Source organism: Ahaetulla prasina, chromosome 5 (assembly GCF_028640845.1).
Source record: "Ahaetulla prasina isolate Xishuangbanna chromosome 5, ASM2864084v1, whole genome shotgun sequence".
Taxonomy (NCBI): Eukaryota; Metazoa; Chordata; class Lepidosauria; order Squamata; family Colubridae; genus Ahaetulla; species Ahaetulla prasina.
The window spans coordinates 55,902,276-55,926,570 of NC_080543.1; the positions used below are offsets into that span (position 1 = coordinate 55,902,276).

The 24,295-nt window shown below is 34.9% G+C and overlaps 2 protein-coding genes across 2 annotated transcripts in view; both read right to left on the minus strand.

The window, feature by feature from the left end:
• Positions 1 to 12,272, minus strand: part of SYNJ1 (synaptojanin 1) — a 73,532-nt gene extending 61,260 nt beyond the window's left edge. Inside the window, exons 1-8 of the mRNA XM_058186215.1 lie at positions 12,171 to 12,272; positions 9,770 to 9,820; positions 9,472 to 9,617; positions 3,497 to 3,583; positions 2,915 to 3,182; positions 1,929 to 2,154; positions 971 to 1,054; positions 181 to 242 (exon numbers count right to left, since the gene is read on the minus strand). Coding sequence (XP_058042198.1) covers positions 181 to 242; positions 971 to 1,054; positions 1,929 to 2,154; positions 2,915 to 3,182; positions 3,497 to 3,583; positions 9,472 to 9,595 — 851 coding nt within the window. The 5' untranslated portion in view covers positions 9,596 to 9,617; positions 9,770 to 9,820; positions 12,171 to 12,272. The remainder of the gene's footprint in view (positions 1 to 180; positions 243 to 970; positions 1,055 to 1,928; positions 2,155 to 2,914; positions 3,183 to 3,496; positions 3,584 to 9,471; positions 9,618 to 9,769; positions 9,821 to 12,170) is intronic.
• A 3,925-nt stretch (positions 12,273 to 16,197) lies between these two features.
• The window catches only part of PAXBP1 (PAX3 and PAX7 binding protein 1), a 32,241-nt gene continuing 24,143 nt past the window's right edge, over positions 16,198 to 24,295 (minus strand). Inside the window, exons 14-18 of the mRNA XM_058186621.1 lie at positions 23,839 to 23,915; positions 23,661 to 23,727; positions 22,645 to 22,791; positions 19,689 to 19,843; positions 16,198 to 17,683 (exon numbers count right to left, since the gene is read on the minus strand). Coding sequence (XP_058042604.1) covers positions 17,566 to 17,683; positions 19,689 to 19,843; positions 22,645 to 22,791; positions 23,661 to 23,727; positions 23,839 to 23,915 — 564 coding nt within the window. The 3' untranslated portion in view covers positions 16,198 to 17,565. The remainder of the gene's footprint in view (positions 17,684 to 19,688; positions 19,844 to 22,644; positions 22,792 to 23,660; positions 23,728 to 23,838; positions 23,916 to 24,295) is intronic.

Genomic DNA, 24,295 nt, shown 5'->3' on the forward strand with positions numbered 1-24,295 from the left:
TTAAACAATTAAGATCCTAACATAAATTATATGTTACAAATGTTAAATCAGAATTCAACAATATACATGTTAATCTTTAGGTTCGTTTTAGTTCCACTGAGATAAATCACATATTAATTGTGAAGATATATGATATTAAAATTAGAAATAAATCCATTCTTCTTGAAAAAAGAATTTTACCTGTCAAAGGCTGGTGCATTCGCTTCAAATCCTCTTGACATTCTGACACGATGAGACCCAACCTGAAACAGAAAAGTGATTTGTCCTAATGATTTGTCCGGTATGTCCTTGGATTCATTTCTTGTTTCACAAAAACATTTAGATTCAGTAAATTTTATTTCTAAACTACTCCTATCCATTTTCACTGGAATCAAGTCCATAAATCTTGCTGCAGTTGATCTGCATGAACGGTCCAAAATATAATAATTTGAAGCTAGATAATTTGTGTCTTCAGCAAGAATTCTGCACTTATTTTCTTGGCTTTCTATGGAATTCTTAACAGTTTTCCCCAACACCAAAGTTGTGCACTAATCTCAAATGGGGAAGTGGTAGCCCACCCAAGTCCAAAGGTGAAAAACCTTCAAACTGGGAAGGGGTGGTAGTGGTGAACAACCAGAGCCACTCAGTTTTGTCGGGTCTGAGACTTCTAATCTTCTTGATTTTCCAATATCTGAGATTCTTGTAAGTTCCCCAACTCAGTGCTCTTTAAATCCTGGCTGGATATAATAGGAGTTAAAATACAAAACATTCAAAGGGGAAAGCTCTTTTAAAATCACTTGAGCTACAAATAAGCAGGATAGAAACAACTCTGATGTCTTCATAAACAATAAATCTAACAATTTAAACAACTGTGTTTTCCACAATCTCTAAACAAAGATTAATTTCTTCTAAAATGTATTGGCTACCTGCCCTCTAAATAGTTTATTCAATTATTACAGGAAACACAATGGAAAAGTGATACCCTTCATACCTGTAAGCCAGGTTGCTCCCAAAATAATGGAACAGATCCACGGATTTGTATAAAAGAAGACACACATTCATCTAGAAATATCACCTGTTGGACATATATTTATTTTATTAATTTGTCTTAAAACAAATAACAAGGCAGGATTTTTCTTTTGTTTTTTTACATATTCTTCCACAGTTCTGCATATTTAAATTTTAACACTGAGAAAGTACATTCTATGGATTAAAATGAAATTAACATTGAACTTTTACTTAAAATGCAGATAATCATCATCCTTCAGGCTTCTCTGCTGGGTTATGACAATTTCTCCCATGTGCAGTCCTTGGTGCTCTATGGGCTTGGTTGTTTTCAAGGTTTCACTACCCAAAGCTAAAAAGAAACAAAAATACCAGAAAACCACCTTGCCACTAATCAACACCCAGATAAATAGGGATTAACACCAAGATTAACACTAGACAAATAAACAGTAAACAGTAACCTAATAAAGTAACTATTAACAAGAACTACCAAGGAGAAAACAACATCCCCACCAACAGTGACAGGGCAAGTTGCTGTGTATTAAACAGAAAGCAAATTCCACTCCCTTCGAGCACTGAAGACATTACTAAGTTGGATAATAAAACGTCTGCAAAAAACCAACCAAGCCCAGAGAGTACCAAGTGCCACAATTCAATCGTGAGCTTGCTTATTTACTTATTTGAAAAATTGCTATAGTGCCAAATTCTATGCAACATGTTTAATAAACCTTACTTCCTAATATATGCATTGAGAATTTCTGCTTTAAAGGGCAAATTTAATAAAATTGATTTTGTTTCTATGCCCCATAATTTCAAATCCATACTATTATGACAAAATCCATGTAATGTGTCTCTTGCAGATGTAGTGGCTAGTATCGCCTACAGAAAAACTCCCAATTTACATATTCTAATTAGATTAATGAACATTTAAATCCTCATCATACCTGCTCTGTTTCAACAAAATTGGCTACATGGCCATCATCATTTGTTCCTCGAACGTTAAATCTGGTCCCAGCTCGCTCACAGCTTAGTCGAGAAATAATGCAAGCCTTTGCTTGTTTGTGAGCTGCATAAATAGTTCTAATCTCCACTCCTCCACACATGAGTCGTAATAACCAGTCATCACACTTTACTCCATAATGTTTCAGATGCAAATGCAATGACTGATTCCTATCAGAAAATCAAGGTTAATAATTTAATTCCAAAATTAAATTTAAACCAATATGCATTATATATAAAAAATAATTCTAATATATGAATTTAGGAAAATAGGAGGAAAGTATAAAAATTATTCACTTTAAAATGTACATTTGAATAAAATTCAAAATATTTCAAATATTTCTACATCAAACAATATTTTATAAATTAGACTTAATAAATTTTATTCAACAAATTTCAGTTTACTTTCAGTGGGAATTTCAAATGACAACTTACAGAGAAAGCCTAAATGAAAATAGCAGATGTAATTTCTCTTTTAACACTTATTACTTGAGAATATTTTTTCCAACCATTTACAGCCTACTACTTGTTTGTTTCTCCAGATTAACATGATGGATAAGCTTTATTTTCATGTGAATATACAAAGAATTGGAGAATGTTTAAATAATAAAGTGATAACAAAACACTACACATTTAAAACAGAGAGGTTTTAAAGACTTCTGTGGAGTGCTTTAAACTGTTTCTGTAATTTTGGGGAGAAATGTTTACAACCCATTTCTAAACTCAGATCTGTGTTTTTCCCCATACATGGAAACTAAATATTCAAAAAAAATCTTCAACTCTCACTGCAAGATCTGATTTTTTAAAAATAATATATTGCTTTAAGAAAAATGGCAATTTTTAAAAAGAAGGTAGGTAAAAATCATGAGACATTTCATAACACAGTTACATAAACTAACATAATGGATAGAACTTTTAAAACAAAACTCACCAGAAAAACCTATTATCAGTGCTTTCTTCCTGCATGTTACGATGAGCATTTAGACTAAGATCTAAACTGACTCCAGTAGAAGACCAAGCAAAATAAAAATTTCCTGAATTCAAGACTTTGCGCACTTCAGAGACACGTTCCTCATCTGAAGGATCGGTTCTTAGTGATATCAAATCAGTAGAAGTAACACGAAAAACTTCAGAATCTTGAATTTTTCCAACAGACATGCATCCTGTGACAAGTACTAAATAATGCAGTAATGTATCTCCTGTAATAAATATAGTAACTGATTACTATTCTTCAAGAAAAAATAATTTTCAATTGTTTTACTGTTTCAGCACAGAATTAATTGAATTATTTTAAAATAATTACTCAGAACATAAAATTATCAGTAATTGATTTTCAACTCGTTCAATAACATCTTGATGTATAAACAAAATTACTTAACTTCTTTGAAAAGTGAACATACTAACCTACAGAAAAATATCACGAACAATCTGTAAGAAATTCTAGCAATTATTATTTTTCTGAAGTGAAAAGATAGACGGACAATTTCCAAAATAAAAAATAGAAGGTACTTACCAAGGTTTAATCTTAATACACCTAGGAGTCCATATGCGTCCATTACTTTGGAGTACATATTCTTGATTGCCTCTTTCTCGGCACATGCTGTTTAAATAAATTTACAGGTCTGCTAAAATTTTTGTTTACAAATTCATTCTAAAGTTCTTCATTTTACTTCAAAGTATTTATAATTCCAAATAAGCAACTAGATTTGTATAATTGACATGATTTAATACTTAAGAAAATCGATGAATATATATGCTTTAGAACAGAGCTATCAAACTGTTTTGCAGAACTCTCAAGATTTTGCAAGAACCTGAAAGATTCCATGAGAAACTACAGGTAGCCTTCCATTTATGATTATTAGCTCAATAACTGTTATAACGATGCTGAACCAATCCTAAAAGCTACAGCCATTGCAGCATCCCCGCTGTCACAAATTCCAGTTTCAGGCACTTGGCAATTTATGACAGCAAAAGCATTTCAACTTTTCCCACCCATCTCCCCCATCTCTGCTCTTTTGGCCCCTGAAGTTCTAGCTGACCTTCATTGTCTTCTTCCTGCTATGACCAGGCATGGCTGGTCTGGTCCTTTGGGAGGCTACTGCAGGCTGCACAGTTTTCTTCCCAGGATCATGCACGTTAGTTTCCTTGTACCATCTGGAGAAGATGGCCTCATGTGGCCAGCAGCTGCCTTGCAAAGGGTCAGGGCAGGCGCATCTTATCAGTAGTGGGAGTAACAGGACAGTGGAGGTCAGCTGGGATGGCAAAATACAGGGTGGCAAAGGCGGCTATGCTGCTGGACTGCAGCTTTTGGCTGTGTCACTGGAACTTCCTGGGGCAGTTAAGGTTTCCCAGGATCTTGCAGTTTTACCCCATGCTGTTGGAGCTTCCAGAGAGGCTGTGGCTTGGCATCACATTGCTGGGCCAGACTGGAGCAGCTGCAGCTTCATGCTGTGTTGCAGCTAAGGGGTCTTTTACTAAGCCTCTTGACAAGAGTTGTGGGAACTTTTTTAAAAACCCTCCGTTTGAATACACCAACTTCTGATATGCAATCATCTTTCATTATAACAACTCTAAGCAAATTTTAATACTTTGATTGCAGCATGTATCACAGTTGGGATCCAAACAGGGTTTTTTTGGGGTGGGTGTGAGTGAGAGGATAAGCAAGGATAAAAGTTTGGATTGAGCCAGGAGGATTTTGAATGTTATAACTGATGTATTCCCAAGTTACTTTTTTTAAAAAATACTATAGTTTAAGCAATCAATTCACTTTTAACATGTCAATCACTTGCATGTTTTGCATACTAAACCCAAGAGTTTGGAGGCAGAAGTCTGTACTGCAATAATGGGTTTTCTAACAACTCTGGTTGTTATTTCATTTATTTTATTTTTTTCATATTTTTCATATTTCAAATAATATTTCATATTATTTATTTCATCAAGACCAAATAGGTTTTATTTCATGACAGCAATAAAACATATTTATTAATACAAAAGACAGTACGTATTGAAGCACATTCTAATTGCTGAATGTAAAAAAAAAGGAAAACTGTTCTTCCATACTGCATGAGGATTCAGCAACTTTTTACAAGTAATGATACTATTTCACAACTTAATGTATTTTCCCTCATTTTAAATGGCTGAAATCTCATGAGATCTCATGTAATAATCAGTAGATATCATGGCATTCATGTAATGACACTACATCGCTTGATCTTGTATTGATTTATAAACTCTAGTATTCATTTCTGAACAGGTTCAAATACAGTATAATCCTTAGAAGCTTCCTTTTTCACTCAACTACATCCTTTAATTTAAACATAATGATCTTATCTGTTCAATTGTGTCCAATTCTCAGCAATTCTCTGGACTAGTTTTTTCCACATTTTGCAGTCTTGTATGGCTTCAGTTGTTTTATGCTCTTGTTGATGTCAGTTTGATGGTGTTTAGCCCCATGGTTTTTTTTTTGGTGGGAGGCACATTTCATTTTACTGTTGACCATTCCAAACATAATTACCTTTTTTTAGTGAGATGGTTGCTTGATATGGTCATAATACGGTGCAATTTTGAGATTTTTATCTTTCAGCGATATGTCTGGTTTTATACAGCCAGTAATTGCTTGTCACTTTTGCCATTCAAGGCAAGAGCCGTTTCCAACACCACAGCCTGAATTGCTCAATATTCCTCCTAGATGTCTTACTTTTTTCATTATTCAATTTTCACAACTGCAGAAACAGTTGAGTGAGAAACACAAGAGTGCGGTCTTATATGCATTTAGTTGCTAGGCTGGTGTCCTACCTTTTCTGTACTTCATTCATGCTCATCCTTGCTGTGTGACCCTTGGGTATCTGATGCTTCATTTCTGGACTGTATTCATTGCTTTGATCAATCTGTGATCAAAGGAAAGGGAATTGATGCATGGATTTGATCTCTTCATTGTCATTTATTACTTTGACATTTCCATTCTTTGCAGTGGTCATGTCAGACTTAAATCCAGAGACAAGATGGTGAGAGCCAATCAAATCCAATTCTTTATTTGCTTACAACCAAGACAGAATCTTGCCAAATTATACAGTTCTGAAACTGTAACTTTCTAAGCTATTAGATATATCCTGAGAAGACCATGGAGTGTGGTTATCCGAACATCTTCCACTCTCCCAGCTTGGGACTACACTGTCTCTTGATACAAGTTTCTTTCAAAGGAAGTTCTGATTTGGCAAAAATCTTCCCCTTCTGCTGCTGCAAATGCACATTCCATCACAAGTCATGAGTTTGGTCTTTTTGACATTTCAGAAAAGGCCAAATTTCTTGTCGTCTTCTTTAGTCCTTTTCATCAGAAGTTTTAGGCCTCTTTAGTTTCTGACAATTATGTCATCAGCATATTGAATATTGTTGATGAACCTTCCTTCAATCTTGACACTGATTTTTGATTCTTCACGTTCCAACTTCCTCATGATCATTTCAGCACATAGGTAGAACAAGAAAGGTGAAAAAATGCAACCTTGCTACCCTCCTTTTTCTATTTTGAAGAGTTACCTTGTGGTGAGATGGACAGCTAATACATTTTACCAATAAATAAAATTTTGAACTAATCAGTGTCTTTGTGTTGTATTTGCACACTGACCTCCTGATTTGTGTATAGTGACTGCACCAACATGATGAAATGGCTTGGCACCCCCTTATTTTCTAGGTTTATGCACGGCTTATGATGATTAAAAGCTTGCTTGTAATCAATAATATTTATGTAGATGCACTTTTTGATATTCTTGAGATTTTTCCATGATCCAGCATGGATTTGCAATATGTCATGAGTGCCATAATCCCTATTGGATCCAGTTTGAACATCTGATAATTCAGTTTCAACGGTTAGCACTAGCTTTGTTGTATGAACTTAAAGAGAATCTTGTTAGCATGAGGTATGGGGGCAATTATCTGCTAATTGAGCAATCCTAGGAATTAACCTTTTCTGGCAATGGAATGAACACCAATTGTTTCCAATACTGTGGCCATGTGTTTGTTTCTGGCACAAGGCTGGTGGTGGTGGATGATATAGGCCTCAGCAATTCTGTGCGGATGGTATCAACACATGGGGTCTTTGTTGTTTTGACAGTTGGCTCACTGCCCATACTTATCCCTGAAGGATGGTTAGTTCTATTTCTGCTTCCCTTTCCTCCTCAAATTGAGAAACCTGGGCCATTTTGTTGCTGCCATATAGCTCTTCTGTATTAACTAGTCATCTGTCTCCCTATTAGTTAGACAGTTCTTTTCTTTGGTTGTTTTTGATGAGCAGCAAATAGTGTCCAAATCCTTTTGACTTGCACAACCACTTTCCTGATGTGGACCTTCATGCTTTCCTCTTCTAGCTGCTTGTAATACTGGTCCCAGTACATTGTCTTTCCTTGCTGCTCCTTAGAAATACACATTCAATCTCTTTGCTTCTTCTTGTTTGTCTGCTGCTTTGGCTGCTTTTCTTCACTTGGCCATTCTGGTTTTATCTGAGAGCCACCTACACCTCACTTTTTCTCTGGCTTCTTGTATGGTATATGTTCACCCGCTATTTTAATGATGGATAATTACTAAAAAATTTTTGCTACAGTTTGTTTGACATCTTCTCAGCAACATCCAGCAGCTCAAACCTTTTTTTTTGCCTCAATTGCACACATAGAAGAGATGTTAAACTTCTTCAGTGATGTGGTATTTTTGATGTCACATAATATGACTCTGATCTTAGCAAACAACAATTCATGATCTAAACTTCAATCAGCAGTACATTTTGACAGAGAGGACAGAACTGGACTAGTGATGGCTGCAGAGGACACAGTTGATCTGATCACAGTGCAATTTAATTTGTGAGGTCCAAATGTATAAGCACACTTGTGCTGTTTGAACCAGGTATTCACAATTCAAAATTGATTTCCATGGAAAAATTGAACTAATGAATTCCACCAGTTTTTTTCAATGCTGGCAAGAAACCCTCTATTTCAAGCTTCATTGCATCAATCATTGGGGCACAGACTGGACAACTGTGATTTTGAGGGGGTTGGCACAAATTCGGATGATCAAAATGTGATGATTAACTGTTGGAAATTTTCCATTGCTTGCGTAAGTTTCTTGCTTGTGATAATGCCACTTCATTCATTTTTCTGGTGTTATATCCCAGTAATATATTGTATAGTGAATTCCCCAGACTGCAAATAGCCATTGTCTATCCAATGTAGCTTGCTGATGCTTAAGGAGGTCAAGGCCATCTCCTGTTTGATGATTTTCCCTGACTCATTCCTCAGACATTCCAAGTTGCTATCGGATATGGCATTGTAAGCACATATCCTTGCATCAATAGCTGGGATTCCTGCTGGATTTACCCAAGGCACATTATTAATGTTTTGACTACTCACTGAAGATCCTTGTTCTTTCCTCTTAACTTGCTGCATACCGTCTGATCTTGGGATCTCTCCATTGAGCACCATTTCTAATTAATTTGAAAGCCTTTCCATAAAATTTTCTTGGCAAGGTTTTTACAAGGTAGGTTACCAGGTTTTATCTCAACCAACCCCATCCCCACGGTTGAGACTGGAATGCAAATATTAGGTAAGTTTATCTAGTAAGCTTAAAACAAACATTCCAATTTAGAGTTACTAACCACTTTACAGCAGCTATTGCAGAAGCAAAAGTTGATGTTGCAACATCTAACAATGCATCAACATCGTATCTTAGACAAGTTAAAAACAGTTTTATAACACATCAAATAGAAGTAAAGATTTATCTTTCTTCTCAAAAAGAAAAAAATGGCTTTTATTAAAGGGAGATTCATTAATGCAGCTTATTTATAAAAAATCAGAGAAAGTAATTTATCGCATATGTTTTTGAATTTGAATTGAGCCAGTGTAACTGCCAAGTATGGAAATTAGAATCCAAGCAATATTTGTATTTGTTTGGAGATTCAGGTCTTTCAGAAAATCATTAGCACAACTGGTAAGACAGGATAAAGCAGGCCAGTGGAGAGGATGGTTTGAAGATTACCCGTCTCAACAGCATTAATTTTGTTTGTTGTGAGAAGTCGTCATAGATGGAGTATGGTGTATGTGTCCTCATGTTTGATCCCTAACTGCAAGCCATTTGAACGCACAAGCTATAAACTATTCTGTCAAAAAAAAAAAATCCATAGCATCATTATCAGCCATACTGGCTGGTCTGTCGAGAATTATATTTCAGTCATATCTGGTAGACTGCATTTAGCACAATGTCCAAAAATTAATTAATCATTAATTCTTTAATTAATTCTATCTATCTATCATCAATCTGTCTATCCTAATAAAATATGCTAATCTGAAAACTGCAATGTAAAAGACTAAAAAGATTAGAAATCATTGGACAGATGAAGTTACTAGCCAAACACAAATGGTGACTCAACACCATTTATTCTGTTTCAGTCTTTCATTTTTGCACATATTATCAGCAGTCTGGTTATAACTGCAATGATCATCAACTTACAGAGAACAGCCACAGCTCCAGATTCAAACATGAGGCATTCTTCCTTGTTTCTGGCTTCCACAATTACACTGAACGGTGGTGGGTCCAGTTTATGATAGATACGATAGCCTTTACTGAATGCCATTTTTCCTTTATGAAAGGCAGAACTGTGCAGCAAAATCAAAAAAGAAAACACAAGAGTTTTCTAAATATTTAGAGATATCCATAATCAAGCTATTATAAACGAACTATTATAATTAAATTAATATCATTTCAACTGACATAAGATATTTTGATTAATTTTCATCATTATACTCACCTGATTAACGCAAGTTATCACATCACAAGATTGAATTCAGAAACTGATGATCTAAAGTAATTAATACATATAACCATTAATCAAGCATTTATCTACCCTAATTATTACTTTCAGCTCAGATTACTATTACATATTTTTATGCCTTCTTTAAAAACCACACAGGAACTCTGAACTGACTGTTCCAACCCAATGGATTTTTTCCTGAAGATAGGCTGTTTGCTTCCATTGCTACTCATCCTTTAAGATTCAAAACATACTTTTAATAAGCTCCTTCAGATGTTGCTTTTTAAACACATGAAAGGAGTGTTTTCATATTATTAGTTTTATATATTTCTATAGTTAGAATTTTAAAAGCTATCAGCACTTGATAAAAATGTGACATTTTTCATAATATTGTTTCATAAGAAGAATCACATTTTAATATATACACATTAAAATACCAAAACATTTTAAAGCAAATTGCTTCAGCATGGGTAAAAATGCATATCTGTCAAAGCACATTTTATACAAAATACATCCTGGTGCATCTAAACAAAACAGGGAGAGAATAAATGCATTCTAGGTTAAGGAATGCATTTATTCCAGGTTAAGGTTCACATCCAAATTTGTAGAGAACGGAAAGGTCACAAGATGCAAAAGAAACATTCCTTTTTGTATAAAATTAAAATATCTATATAAATACAGAAAAATATTGTAATAGACAAGCTAAATAAATGAAAAGCTGTTTATAGTTTGGTCTACTAATGATAGACATTTCAATTCTCACTGTATTAGCATTACAAATGCTAGAACCTGTTAATGCAGTTAGCAAGTTGGCTAACTTCTTTATATGTTCTACTTCCATAATATCCCAAACAGAGAAGCCAGAGAAAGCACATTAGTAAATGTACCAACAAGTTTATTCTTTTATTCATATTTTAAATATATAAAAGATCCCTTTAGACCACTTCAGTCTCCTGACTCTTAAGCAGCTTGCAAGCAACAACATATAACTGCAAATGTGTTGGAAACATTTCCACAGCCATTACAATTAGAAACAGAACACTAATTATCATTTGTGGCCTAGTAAATAAAAATTGAAAAAAGTGAGATTTACTTTAACTTGCACCCTATCATATCCAAAAGTAAAGATGAGAGTTGGCTATTTTTAAAGGTGATGCATTTACAAATAATCGTTCTAATTACCACTGAGCATTCCACATTCATTTAGGATTTAGCTTGAGCTGGGATAATCTGACTCAGCTTCACAACACAGAAATTAATTTGCTTTTACTGTCATCTACTAAAGGGGAGTAATCAAATTCCAACAAGCAAATATGTAGACTAGAATATAAATCATATCAGTAGCAGCAACACAATAGGTAATTTGCACGGAGTGATAAATCACTGTTAGACAACTAGAAATAAATTGAATATGCATCTCTTATTTAAAAGAGACTGAAAGTATTCTCTGGTTGATGTATATTCCTCTTCCTGCTTATATATACAAAAATGTATATTGTGCTTTTAAATACATAAAAACATTGTATTTAGGAAAAGATATAGCAGAATATAAAGCAATGGTTGTTATGAAGTAGCATTTCAGTATCCTATTTATCCCGTTATTGGGAGGTGCAGTATTTTTCCAAAAGAAAATTGATTTCTTAGGCAAGCACAAAGAAGAGAAAACTGACTAATGGTAGCGGTAAAGAATGTACAAGATTTTTTTTAAAAAACGCAATAGTTCCAGGGACAAAAACTGCACCTTTTAAAATTAATAGAGGCAGCACAGAAATGGTTTTCTTAAGCAATATGCACTGACAAGTTCTCTTTCCGTCTCTACTACCCACCCCTTCCAGGTTCTCTATGCTGGGTAACCGCACTGAAGATGACTTAGCTCACTAGATATCAGCCCCCCTGGCACCGCTATCTTTGCATTTCCGCATCAAAGACTTAGGAAAGCAGCAGAAAAGCTATTTGGCCAGTTGGGTTAAAGCAAAGCAACTGCAAGAGGTCCCCGGTGTCCATATTAGAACAGGCTATATATACTGCGACCACCAGACTTCCCTCGTTGGACTATTAGGTTGATGGTTGTGAGAGAGGCTGCAAGGAGGTACCAGCCTTACCAAAGCAATGCCAATTAAAAGACCCAGGAAAAAGAAAATAATACTAAAAACAAAGAAGCCGCCGAGTCAAACCCCCCCTTGACAGGTTGACCCAGAGAAATGAGGGGGAGGGGGGTGTCACCGCGGTTCATAAAGCCTCCATCTTGTGCGAGGACACCACTTCCCCTCATACCTCTACAGATCCGCCACTCCGGAAAAGATGGAGCCGGTTCTCTAGGACAGATAAGGCTCGCCAAAGGACGAGATCGAGGATCCCGAACAGGTCAAAATCAACCTCTTCGTTCAATGTTCCTTACCGCCTTCCGAAGGAGCTCCTCGGTGCCGCTTTCTGAGGCACCTGCCTCACTTCCTCTCTGACTGACCCATCACTTCCGCATTATACCGCCTCTCGCCGGAAGTGGTGGGAGGGAGTCTGGGGAGAGCGGGGGGGGGGCGTTTCTGTGTCTCGTTTGTGTTGCCTCTGATTGAGAGGCGTTTGCCCCCCCCCCTTCGGCTCTTAGTATTTCAGAATGCGGTACTAGACGCCAATAGTGGACAATAAGTTCCCCTTAAGTCTGTGAGCTTTTTTTCTCCGACTTATAAGCGATAAACTTAACAAACCATGGAAATAACTAAAGTGGGTATTTCATTTGTCAAACCAGCCCCCCCCCCGCTTTCCTTTTTATTTCTGAGTGCAGGTTCACTCATATTGCTCATAGCTTGTCTTATATGTGAAGTGACCGATCTCTTTGCTCTGGCAATCATAACCATTAAAAAAAGCTGATCGGTTAATACCAATAAAGGAGAATATTTGTAGCTTAGGGTTGATATAAGGGGTCCTTGGTCCTCTCCGAGTTTGTTTTCTTGCAGACGTTTCATTACTCAAAATAGGTGTCATTATCAGTGCTTTATCTATTGAGTTTAAGGAGTTTGCTTTGCATTTTGGTTTTTCTTTTCCCAGCATGTCTCAGGGATGTACCGTATTCATGATGGTTGTGGCCAGTCTCTCCATGTGCTCTGAGGTGGTAGGTCTGTTCCAACTGTTCCTCGAGGTTGGTGTGCAGTTTTTTTTTCAATCTGAGGTGTGCGTCTGTGATCATGAGCTGCATATTTTTTGCCCACTTTCTTAGGCTATTTTCCTTGTGATCATGAGCTGTATCATTTCTTGCCCGCTGTCTTGGGCTATTTTCCTAGCTAGCACTGATGTTGTTAGCTGGTTTGGGTAATGAAATGTTTGCAAGAAAACAAGCAAGTTCACAAAGCACCAAGGACCCCTCTGATCAGTTTTGCTATCTCAAATTCTTTCTTTATACAGTTAAAACCAACTTCGGTTTTCAAATGTGCCTTCATTGTAGAATATTTGTAATTTTGAATGGTAAAGTAAAAAAAAAAATTATTAATTTGTGTGGTTTTTCTAAAAGCCATTGAAATACTTGAAAAGATTTTAAGCATATTGGGTCTCCAGCCAAGCTATATTACCAACGAACTTGCGCTTTAGACATTGACTGGTTTATAGTATTAACTTCAGCAAACTAAATCCACGGTCAATGAGATGGTACAGTTTACACAGGTCTTGGAAATTTCAATGGGAAGTAAGTAGGCAAGGGACTATCCAAATGCAATTTTTTTTATCATTCCAGGCATCCAAGAAAGTTATTTTTTTTAAAAAATGCTAGATTTCTTGTATGTAACATATTTTGAACTGTAAATACTTCTATCCAAAACATGCTTGTGTTATTCTAAAACTTGTTTTGGCTTTTAAAATGTTTGGTAACTGACAAGACATTCTGACAAAAGTATTTTTTCCCCTGAATGTCCAGCTTTTTGGAAGTTCTGTGACAGGCATAATATTATTTTTAATGAATCAGTATTCTACTGTAGTAGTATTTTTTGTTTTTTGCATAAACTTTCTGGTAATTAGTATTGCTACCATTGCTTTGCCTTGTTTTGTGATATTTTTCAATACATTTTCTTTAAAAGTTTATTAATTTATACAACTGCCTCAGAATATGAGCTTCTATATATACTTACATATTTAAGAACTGAAATATGAGAAAAATGATGGCAAGAAGTATGCAGACTTTAAAGAGTATATAGCAGGATTGATTTATCCACATGCTATCACTGAATTATGTCCCACAATTTTTGTCAACTACATTAATTAGAATTAAGAATAATTTTTTAATGTAAAAAGTCAAGTAACAACCTTAAAAGGAGACTTTGAATTTTATAGACTTGTTTTTCCTAGCACCTTGCAATATGTGTTCAAAAAGTTATGTGCCTTAAGAAATTTAGTACTGCATGTAATTTGGATATGTGGCATATTTTTCATAAGCTATTAAAACATTCTTAAAAACATTGACTGCTACAAGGTTCCTTTCTCTCTTAAAATATTTTTATCAGGGTAAGACTAGGGCATTTACTTACTTCAGTAGAGTTTTTAACTGTGTATTATAATTATATTGCTATTATTGTCACAATCTTGAAAAAATAGTTAATTGATAACCTGATAAACTACTGCTTTTTACAGAATTAAAGTAGAAGCTACATTGAATGAAATAGAAATTGTGCTAATCTCATATTAATAAAGAGGCTCAATTATATATGTTGCACTTTTAAAGAATTCAAAAATGCACATACTGCATTGAGTTACAAACATTTGAAGAATTTCAATTCTTTGTTTTAGTGACTAAATTATTTATGCATCTACTTATTCCAGCTAGGATCAGATGAACATTAACATATATGCACATTTGAGCAAATAAATGGTTGGAATTTTAAGTTAATAACTTGTTTTAAAGAATTAGTTTTGTTAATCTTTCAGCTGAGGAATTTCATTATGTATTAGACAAAATTTTAGCACAATTACTCTCAAACTGTATTTCAAACTGTATTTTGAAATTTATAAAGGCCCTAGATAATGCTAATATATTATTTTTCAGAAAAAATCCATGTTAATCAAAAAAATGTGAAAAATTGATTTTTTTTATATAAAATGGCATGAAAATTTCTCTTAGCTCTAAAAAAGGATGGCCAAATCAGTGGTGGGATTCAGCCAGTTCGCACCACTTCGGGAGAACAGGTTGTTAACTTTCTGAGCAGTTTGATGAACTGGTTGCTGGAAGAGAACGGTTGTTAAATTATTGGTTGCGGGCAGAGAACCGGTTGTTAAATTATTTGAATCCCACCACTAGGCCAAATGTAGATAATTGTAATTTATCTTAAGGAATACATAGAATAATTTGATTTTGTGATTGTTGAGTCTGTCATTTGCACCTCTATAACTGTTGGTTTGTTCTGCAACTCAACAAGAAAGACACAGACTTCAGAAGATAATTAGAACTGCAGAAAAAATAATTGCTACCAACCTGCCTTCCATTGAGGACCTGTATACTGCACGAATCAAGAAGAGGGCCGTGGAAATATTTACAGATCCCTCACATCCTGGACATAAACTGTTTCATCTCCTACCCTCAAAACGATGCTATAGAGCACTGCACACCAGAACAACTAGACACAAGCAGTTTTTTCCCAAAGGCCATCACTCTGCTAAACAAATAATTCCCTCAACACTGTCAAACTATTTACTAAATCTGCACTACTATTAATCTTCTCATCGTTCCCATCACCCATCTCTTCCCACTTATGATTGTAACTTTGTTGCTGGTAATCCTTATGATTTATATTGATATTGATTGTTCCTGATTGCTTATTTGTACCCTATGACCAGTATGAGTGTTGTAAATGTTGTACCTTGATGAAGGTATCTTTTCTTTTATGTACACTGAGAGCATATGCACCAAGACAAATTCCTTGTGTGTCCAATCACACTTAGCCAATAAAAAATTCTATTCTATTCTATTCTATTCTATCCAAAAAACCCTAACGTCTCTAAAATAAATTTTAGAAAAGGTTTTCTTACATATGATTTCCACAAATCTGGTCTGGGGAACATGCCTTCCTCTGACTTTGCATATGTGGTAAAGTATGGGATATTATGTGAATAAATGATAAAAAAATTTAACACTATCTGCAAACAGGCACAAAATGAACAGCATTATTCTTAATTGCTGTTTCCCTTGTGACAAAATCTCTTTGAAGCTTCATAGATGGCTAAGCCTTAGATTGGATTACATCTTTTCAGATCTAGCTAAATAAGCTCTTTGTATCAGTTACCTCCAAAATTTCAATGTTAGTCTTAGCTTATGAACTGTTAAAAGAAATTTTAGTAAAACTATCTTACTATAATCAGTTTTACATAAGAATGTATCCTATTTCTTCCTTTTTTTAAAAATCATAACAGAATTTGGTTATATAACTGCATAATAAGATAGACTTGTACTCATATGACTTCTGATAGCACTGTACAATGGAAATGGGACAGAAATATCATATATCAGCCCTTATGTTTTCCTGCCAGTGGCAAAATTCTGCTGCTGAATAACGGAGACATTGCTGGCAAAGAAAATTAATTGCTAAAAGTTGTCCTTCCCATTCAATGCTCTACGCTTAGTAAAGAGATATTGCTAATACGTATGATAACCCAACAAATAATGCCAAGAATTTATCAATATAGATTGTATTTTCATACTTCCAAGAATATTGATTCTATTTAGTCACATAAAAATATGGAAACAGACTTCTTCCTTACTTTTCCTCTCTGAAAAAGAGAAGAAAATAATTGCAAATTACCCACATTCTACTGATGTCTGCTGCCAATATGGAGATATTCTTGGTGTTACTATATAAGTCTAAAGGCTTAACACAATTCTGGGATACAATTGAAAATAATCATGGCAAGGAATTCAGAAATTATTTAGTGTCCAAAAGGCAAACTGTACATTTAATATTTTCTTTCCATCACACAAGACCATGATAAAGTACGATGGTTTGGTAGTCCATTTCTTTTTTCAGATACAAAGGACTACATATCAAGGTAAGATCAAGGATATCTACACTGACAACATTCTTTTCAATTCAAACTAAATTTAGGAGCAAGCCATGACAACCAAAAGGTTAATCTTAAACAATCCAAGTAATTTTGGAAAATTTAGTGAATGATCACAGGATATAAAATCCTATGGACATTGTGGGATTTTAAATTACCGTATGCTATGAGAAAATACATTCCAACGAATTAGGGAAAAAAATGCAATTTAGGAGTGTTGCTCTTAAAATAAGAATCTAACTTACATGGCACAAATAATTTCACCTGAAATATAATTTATTGGGTAACTAAAACTATGACTGCAGGATTGTTTTTTTCCTAAAATTTAAGAATATTACTTTATGATCAATGTGTATTTTTAACAACAAAGTATTATTTGGGAAGCTTGTTCACTCTCACAAGGCATACACATTATGTAGTTGTGACCAATTCCAGCCAACAAAGTTACTTCAAAAGGTATCATTTCAAACACGTAACCATGGAGGTATAAATATCTGAAATCATCTATTCATTTTATCATACAGAATTTCTTTCCTACTCTGAAATTAATTGAATAGATGGCCATCATGGGATATAAAAGTTTTTGTAAACAAAATGCATGTGAAAAATCTTGGCTTTCACTTTTCATCAACACTATTACATATGATGTATTTAAGAATGCACTTTGTCTTAAAAACAATCTTTTACAATTTAAGAAAACTTTACATATGTACAAAATTACAATTCAGGAATGATTTTATATTATAGAATTAATTGACACAATTTTATTTCCCATCACTTAAGTTCTTTAACTCTTTCACATTATGATCATTTGCTACTGTAAAAGCATGGTCCAGTGCTCGAATACTTGATAGAAGTTTTATTATCTGTTTTATATGTTCCCTACAAAGAAAAAAGACAAAAAAGTCAGATTGTTACAAAAAATATGCAAAGTACAGATCTATCTACAGTATTTGGGAAATATGCAATACAAGTATACTAAATAAATCATGTAACAGTACTTAAGATGCTCACAAAGCCTCATCCCAACAATGACCGTGGAATGCATAGTTCAGAATAGATTCAGCAATATCCCTCCAACAAGAATTTGTTCCAAAAGGTTTAGAATGTTAAACATGCTTAATTATTTGCTCTAGAAAAAGGACACAACTCTGCTAACATCAGCAGTAACACAGCCCATCAAACAAATGTCAATCAAACAGAGAATACGTTTGACACTGTCTTTTTCATGTGCTACATGAAATTGGTTTGAAGACCACCCAGAAATCGTGCTTGAGTCAAAAATAAGCATTCAGCTTGTTGACTGCCACCTGGCACTATGATCACGTTATACCCATTTTGCAAGGCTCTATATTAATTATCAGTAGCTTTTCAGGTGCAATTCAAAGTAAACGTGGTTGTCTTATAAATTCGTATATTGCTTGGTGTTCATATACCTGTAGGCCACCTACTGTATCATGAGTTAACTGTCAGGATACCCCTCCCACCAAAACTATTAATGGTGCCACAATTCTATCAGCTGACAGGACTGAAGCTAGAAAGCACTGCCCCTTCTTCATGGCATCAATTTTCTGGAACAATCTTCACATGTAAACTAGAGATTGGTTTCTTTGGTAACAGTTTTCAGAAGTTGGAGAAAATCAAACCTTTCTGAAGGGCTTTGGGGAAAGAATTGCTGCCATGAGTTAAGAGGATAATAATAGAATTATTTTTTTTTTATTGGCCAAGTGTGATTGGACACACAAGGAATTTGTCTTGGTGCATATGCTCTCAGTGTACATAAAAGAAAAGATACGTTCATCAAGGTACAACATTTACAACACAATTGATGATCAATATATCAATATAAATCATAAGGATTGCCAGCAACAAGTTATAGTCATACAGTCATAAGTGGAAAGAGATTGGCGATGGGAACTATGAAACGATTAATAGTAGTGCAGATTCACTACTTTAAAATCTTTTAAATCTTTAAAAACAACAAAGTAGTTATTTATTGATACTGGTACTTTGATTTTGCTGAATGCTTTATGTTCTTGAAATGTTTTGTGCTTTGATTTTATTACATGATGTTATATTGTATGTAAATTTACTAAGTCTGATAAGAATTGGTGAGCCAAGAATAAATAATAAATATGGTTCTTGGGGATTTTATTTATTTTCTTTGCCCATTTTGGACCATATGACAATGAAATAGGAGAAGTGATATCCCTACTGCCTAGGTTGCTGGTAGCTGCAAGATTCAGTAACACTGATTATACCAAGGAAGTATTTTCTAGAAAGTGGGACTTGGAGGTGCTACACTTGCCTGTACGTGGCACAATGTTCCTAGAAAGAAGACTATTTCTCAATCCTTTGGTCTACAATGCTCTGTTTAAATATCTATATGAAATCCTAAGAAGTAAGTATTGAAGTTTTAGGTTTGAATATTTTTTTATGATGCCCAGCTTTCTCTCCACTGACACCAAGATGTTCTTAAAAATCCTGCATCATTGTCTGGATGGAATGAGAGCCTAGAATTATACCTATTTGGCCAAAGTAGTTGAGTTAGAAGCTGCAAATTATAGAACTTCCATTACTGAAATAGCTTCATTTGCTTCAATATAAACATTTTTAATGTTTAATTAAACCACAACACAAGTGTGTACCTGCCCTTTGTGACCCAACCAATGTACACTTGAGGACCTCATGGCAGCGCTACAGAACACAATGTTGCTAGTTTCTAGGCAACTTCTGTTTAATTTATACATATTTTAATTTTGTATTTTATATTTTATATCATATAGGATATCTTATTTTAACTGAGATGCTTCTGACACAAACATTTTAAATACTATTGTTGCTTATATAGAATTACTCCAATTAACAAAATTGAATTTTGTTGTACCTTGAATTTCTTTTCTCTACATCAGAGCTTCCAATGCTATTTCTGTATATTGTATCAGCAAGGTGAACAAGATATCTACAGAGATTTTCTAGATGAGATACTGTCTTATTTCCTTTAAGATTAGTGAACCATTGTTTAGGGAAGCAGTTAATTACCTAGAAAAAGATTATTTTAAAAATAAAATTAAAAATATAGAACAATCCTGAATAGAAAATAGTATTATAAACTCAAAATGATATCTAGCTGTTTGTACAGTACACTAGGCAAGATTTTAAAATATGACCAACTATAATGTTTGATATTTGTCTGTAGCAGTATTTGCCATTTTATTTTAAACTGAGATTGTTCATCAACTTCAATGTTCACCTTACATTATTTAATTAAATCTTTCATATATGGGAACAGGAAGAAAAACACTAATTGTAAGCTGATTTCCATGTAATTAGCATTATTAAAAAAGCATTACATTAGAGGATTGGAGAAGAAAAACTGACCATTTAACTGCAGGTAGTATGCATAACACCCTACTTCAGCACTGCAAAATTGCATCACTGAAATTTTATAGCACAAGTACCATTTTCAGCTACAATTTTTTTGATTCTTTCTCCTCTCCAAATAAGAGTAGAAACTGAAGCAAAATATTTCACTTTCCACTCTTAAATACTCCTGGCTTCCCACTCAGCATTTCTAAAATTATGGAGCTGAAAATTGACTATTTTGATACTGAATTTTATCAATATCATCTTGAGTCATTTGAGGAGGTTTTTCAAATAATACAATGCTTTTTTTTTGCCTCCTAGATGCTTTTTTCTTCTATTTATTACATCCCTCCAAACCATGCAAAAGATAAGTGGGGGGGGGAGAGCAGGTCTACTTTTTTCCCTCTGGTATCACATGTGACCTTCAGTTGCTTTAGAGAACAAACTACTGCTCAGAAGGTTATTCAACCATGGCCCAGAATTTAGCAAAAGCTGGTCCCTGTTATATGCATGTGTTAACAATTCCATTAATTGTTTTATTAGGGAAATATGGACTAGATCAGGGGTAGTCAACCTTTTTATACCTACCGCCCACTTTTATATCTTTGTTAGTAGTAAAATTTTCTAACAGCCACCAGTTCCACAGTAATGGTGATTTATAAAGTGTATCGTCGTCTGTGCATGTGTTCTGTCCCCCTCTGCAGTCCGGGAGACACGAGCAATGACTTAATTAGCCAGCAACTATCAGATCTGGCAGCAAACTAGCGAGCGCCTGCCAAGTGTCTCTGTTATCTCTCTTGATGCTGATGAGTCAGCCAGGAAACCAGGAACAAACAGGACTTCAGCTCTAATTCTCCCTCTAAGCAATTGATTTGCTTGCCACGAAGTGCTATAGCAGCCCTTGCTGCTTTTATATCCTGTGGGGTGTGGCTCCATGACTCAGCACTTCCTAGGCTTGCCCCACCCTTGCTTCTGTTGTTCCCGCCTCTCCTGCCTAGGAAACCTAGGGTCCAGCCAGGCCTGATTGCCATCAGCTGGGTCTGGAGGCGTGGCCTGGGGGGGAAAGAGTCAGGGGATGGAGGCCTCATTATCTCCTCCACCTGGCCTGCCTCTGGCTCCTGGAGCTGAGCCAGGGAAGCCGGTGCTCCAGAGGTAAGTCCTGATGGCCCTTCCCCCTCACTTTCCCAGTCACTTTCTGGCAGGGGGCCTGACTCGGGGGGCGCAGACACAACAGCATGCCTCGCGCGCATCATGGATTGGGGTTGGGGGGGGCACGGGCTACCAGCTCTGCTTGTCTGTTACAGCTGGATGGTGTGGGGGAAGATGCGCGAGCTATTCTGGGATGAGGCTCTTTTGTTTGCGATCGCATTATAGCAGTATTTAGTTTCACTTAGGTAACGTGAACTAAACTTATGCACGGGCGATACAAATAGTATATTTTCAGAAATTTAAATTGTCACAGGGAATTTTATGAAAACTTAATGAAAATGTTTTTAAATAATGTTATGAACATTTTTTAAAAAGTCAATTAAATTTTAAAAAAGGAAAGTGCTTTAGTATCAGACAAAACCCCTACCGCCCACCATGAAAGCTGGAACGCCCACTAGTGGGCGGTAGGGACCAGGTTGACTACCACTGGACTAGATTATCAACTGCCAGAGATCAGACATCTGCCACAGTTATTTCTATTTATTGCTAGTGTACTATGGACCTTATTGTAAGCCATTTGGGAACTAAACTTGGATAAACAGCGGAGTATAGATGTGAAGTCATATGTTAATTTTAGTTTTTGTACTATTAACAGTAGTAAAAAAAAAGGAAAAGGAGTTCTCGTGGATTTTACTCCGTTACTCATTGCCAATTAGAGGGCAGTGCTCATCTCCATTTCAAGGCCTTTGAGTCTGCACTGCACTGCCCAAAAATGTTTCTGCAATCATGTAACCAGCTTGATGTCTCAGAGTGCTGTTACTTTCCCACCGAAATGGTACCTATTTATCTACCAGCATTTACATGCTTTTGAACTTTTTAGCAATTTGAAAGCATGCAAATGCCAGTAGATAAATAGTACCACTTCCTATTGGTAGGAGCTGAGGAAAGTAACAAGCGCTTACCCCATCACCAAGGCCAGCATCTTAACTGCTGAGCCATTACACTGACCCATTAATAGTAGTGCTAAAATAGAAATGGAAATTCAAGCAATGTTGCCGTAAAATAGTAGTTTACTCCTTTTTGGGTTTGGTTTTGCTCCTCTTCCAGTGATAGAAAATAGGATGTACTGGCCTCACTGTTGTATTTTAATCTGAACATCAAGACCTGGGCTAATTGATGAAGATGAACTTCATGGTTACATGTATATTTGAACATATTCAGATTCCTGCTACTATAGCTATTATAACACATTGCCTCTAAATATATGGGCAAGACTAAAAAAGGAATTTTTTAAAAAATGAAGTGAAATTTAAAATACATTTACTTACATTTTGAGCTTTTTTAATGCTATCATCCCCATACTCAGAATTCTGGAAAGCCATAAGAATGTATCTATTTAGCAAACCATCTATTGATAATTCTTGTAATGTTTTGTTGGAGAATATTCCATACCACTGCAGAAAGTTTCCCAATAGCTATAGAAATAGAAAAATTTAACATAAATAGCAAAGCAATAGAGCTGTATCAATATTTTCTGCTATTATTTGTAGTTAACACAAACATTTTAAATGAAATATTTCTTGTGGAACATATGAAAGCAAATAGCCAAAATCAGAATGTTCTCAAAGCTGCTTACTGTCTAAAAGGAGAGCAATATGCTACAATTCAATTGACTATGTCCCATTTTAAAAAATTCTTCCAGCAATAACCCATTTGTGTGAAATTGTCAGCTATAAAACATGAAATTTCATCAATATCTGCTAGCAAAACATAGTAGTAATAAATTTGGTCAATCATAAAGTTATGTAGGATGCTTAAATCAGTAATTTATTCCTATTAGAAAATACCAACCTAAGTGCTAACTGGTTTCCAGAATTAAAAGGTTAAAAATTTGTATAAAGTTTCACAATTGATAAATAGGAAATTCATTATGTACTAGTAATTACAAATATCTTCTACTTTGTAAAAATGACTCACTGTTACTTTTTGGTTATATCTGGTATATTTTGAATGTGAATACTTTTATATTTAGTTTTTCATGTTTCAGGTATAGAATGCCATTTCCAAATCCATCTTCTTTGCCTATACAATATTCTCAAACTCTGTGTAACAATGATTCACTGCTCTTTTCACCACGTGATGGGAAAATGCAATTCGGTCGCATGCATAGCTTTACAGAATCACAGCCTTTTGGTACAATTCACACTAAAGATTAGTTAAATTTCATAGTGATACAAGATCTCAAAGGTAAAGGGGTTCCAATTCACTTCACTCCAGAACTAAGCAAATCAACTCATCCATTTGGGGAAAAATCAGTTGGATTTTTATTTCTTTGTTAGTTTACCTTAACTGAAGACCAAAACTGGCGTTGGAAAAACAAGTAAGGACCAGAGTTCTTGTTCTCTAAAACACTGAAATACAAAAGATGTTTCAATAAGCATAAAAGAGTTGTCAACATGTTACATTATTACAAAGGTAAATGATTCTGAGATAAAATAAACAAACTAGACTAGAAAGTTTACCTTTTGGGATAAAGTGGCATGAACACATCATCATCTAGTGTTCGCCTCATTCTAAGTAAGAGGGCTTTGAGTAATGTCTGAAAGTTAATATAAATTATGTTAAAACAATATTTTTATAATGCATTTTAGTCCAAATTTGACCAAGTATTCTTCTCTACATTAGCTGTACATTACTCTAATTAAGAACCTACTTTGTTTTAACAGTATTTTCCATTAAGATTGTTCATGAAAATTCTTTCAGCAACAAGTTACTAGAAGTAATTAGTAAAGATCTCATTTAAGACTGGCACTAATTCTCACTACAAGTAATCCTCAACATATGACATTTGTTTAACAACTCTTCAATGTTACAACAGTGCTGAAAAGTGAGTTATAATAAGTCCTCACACATACAACTGTCTCGTCATTCCCAGTCATGATTAAATTTGGTTGATTGGCAACTGGCACATATTTATAA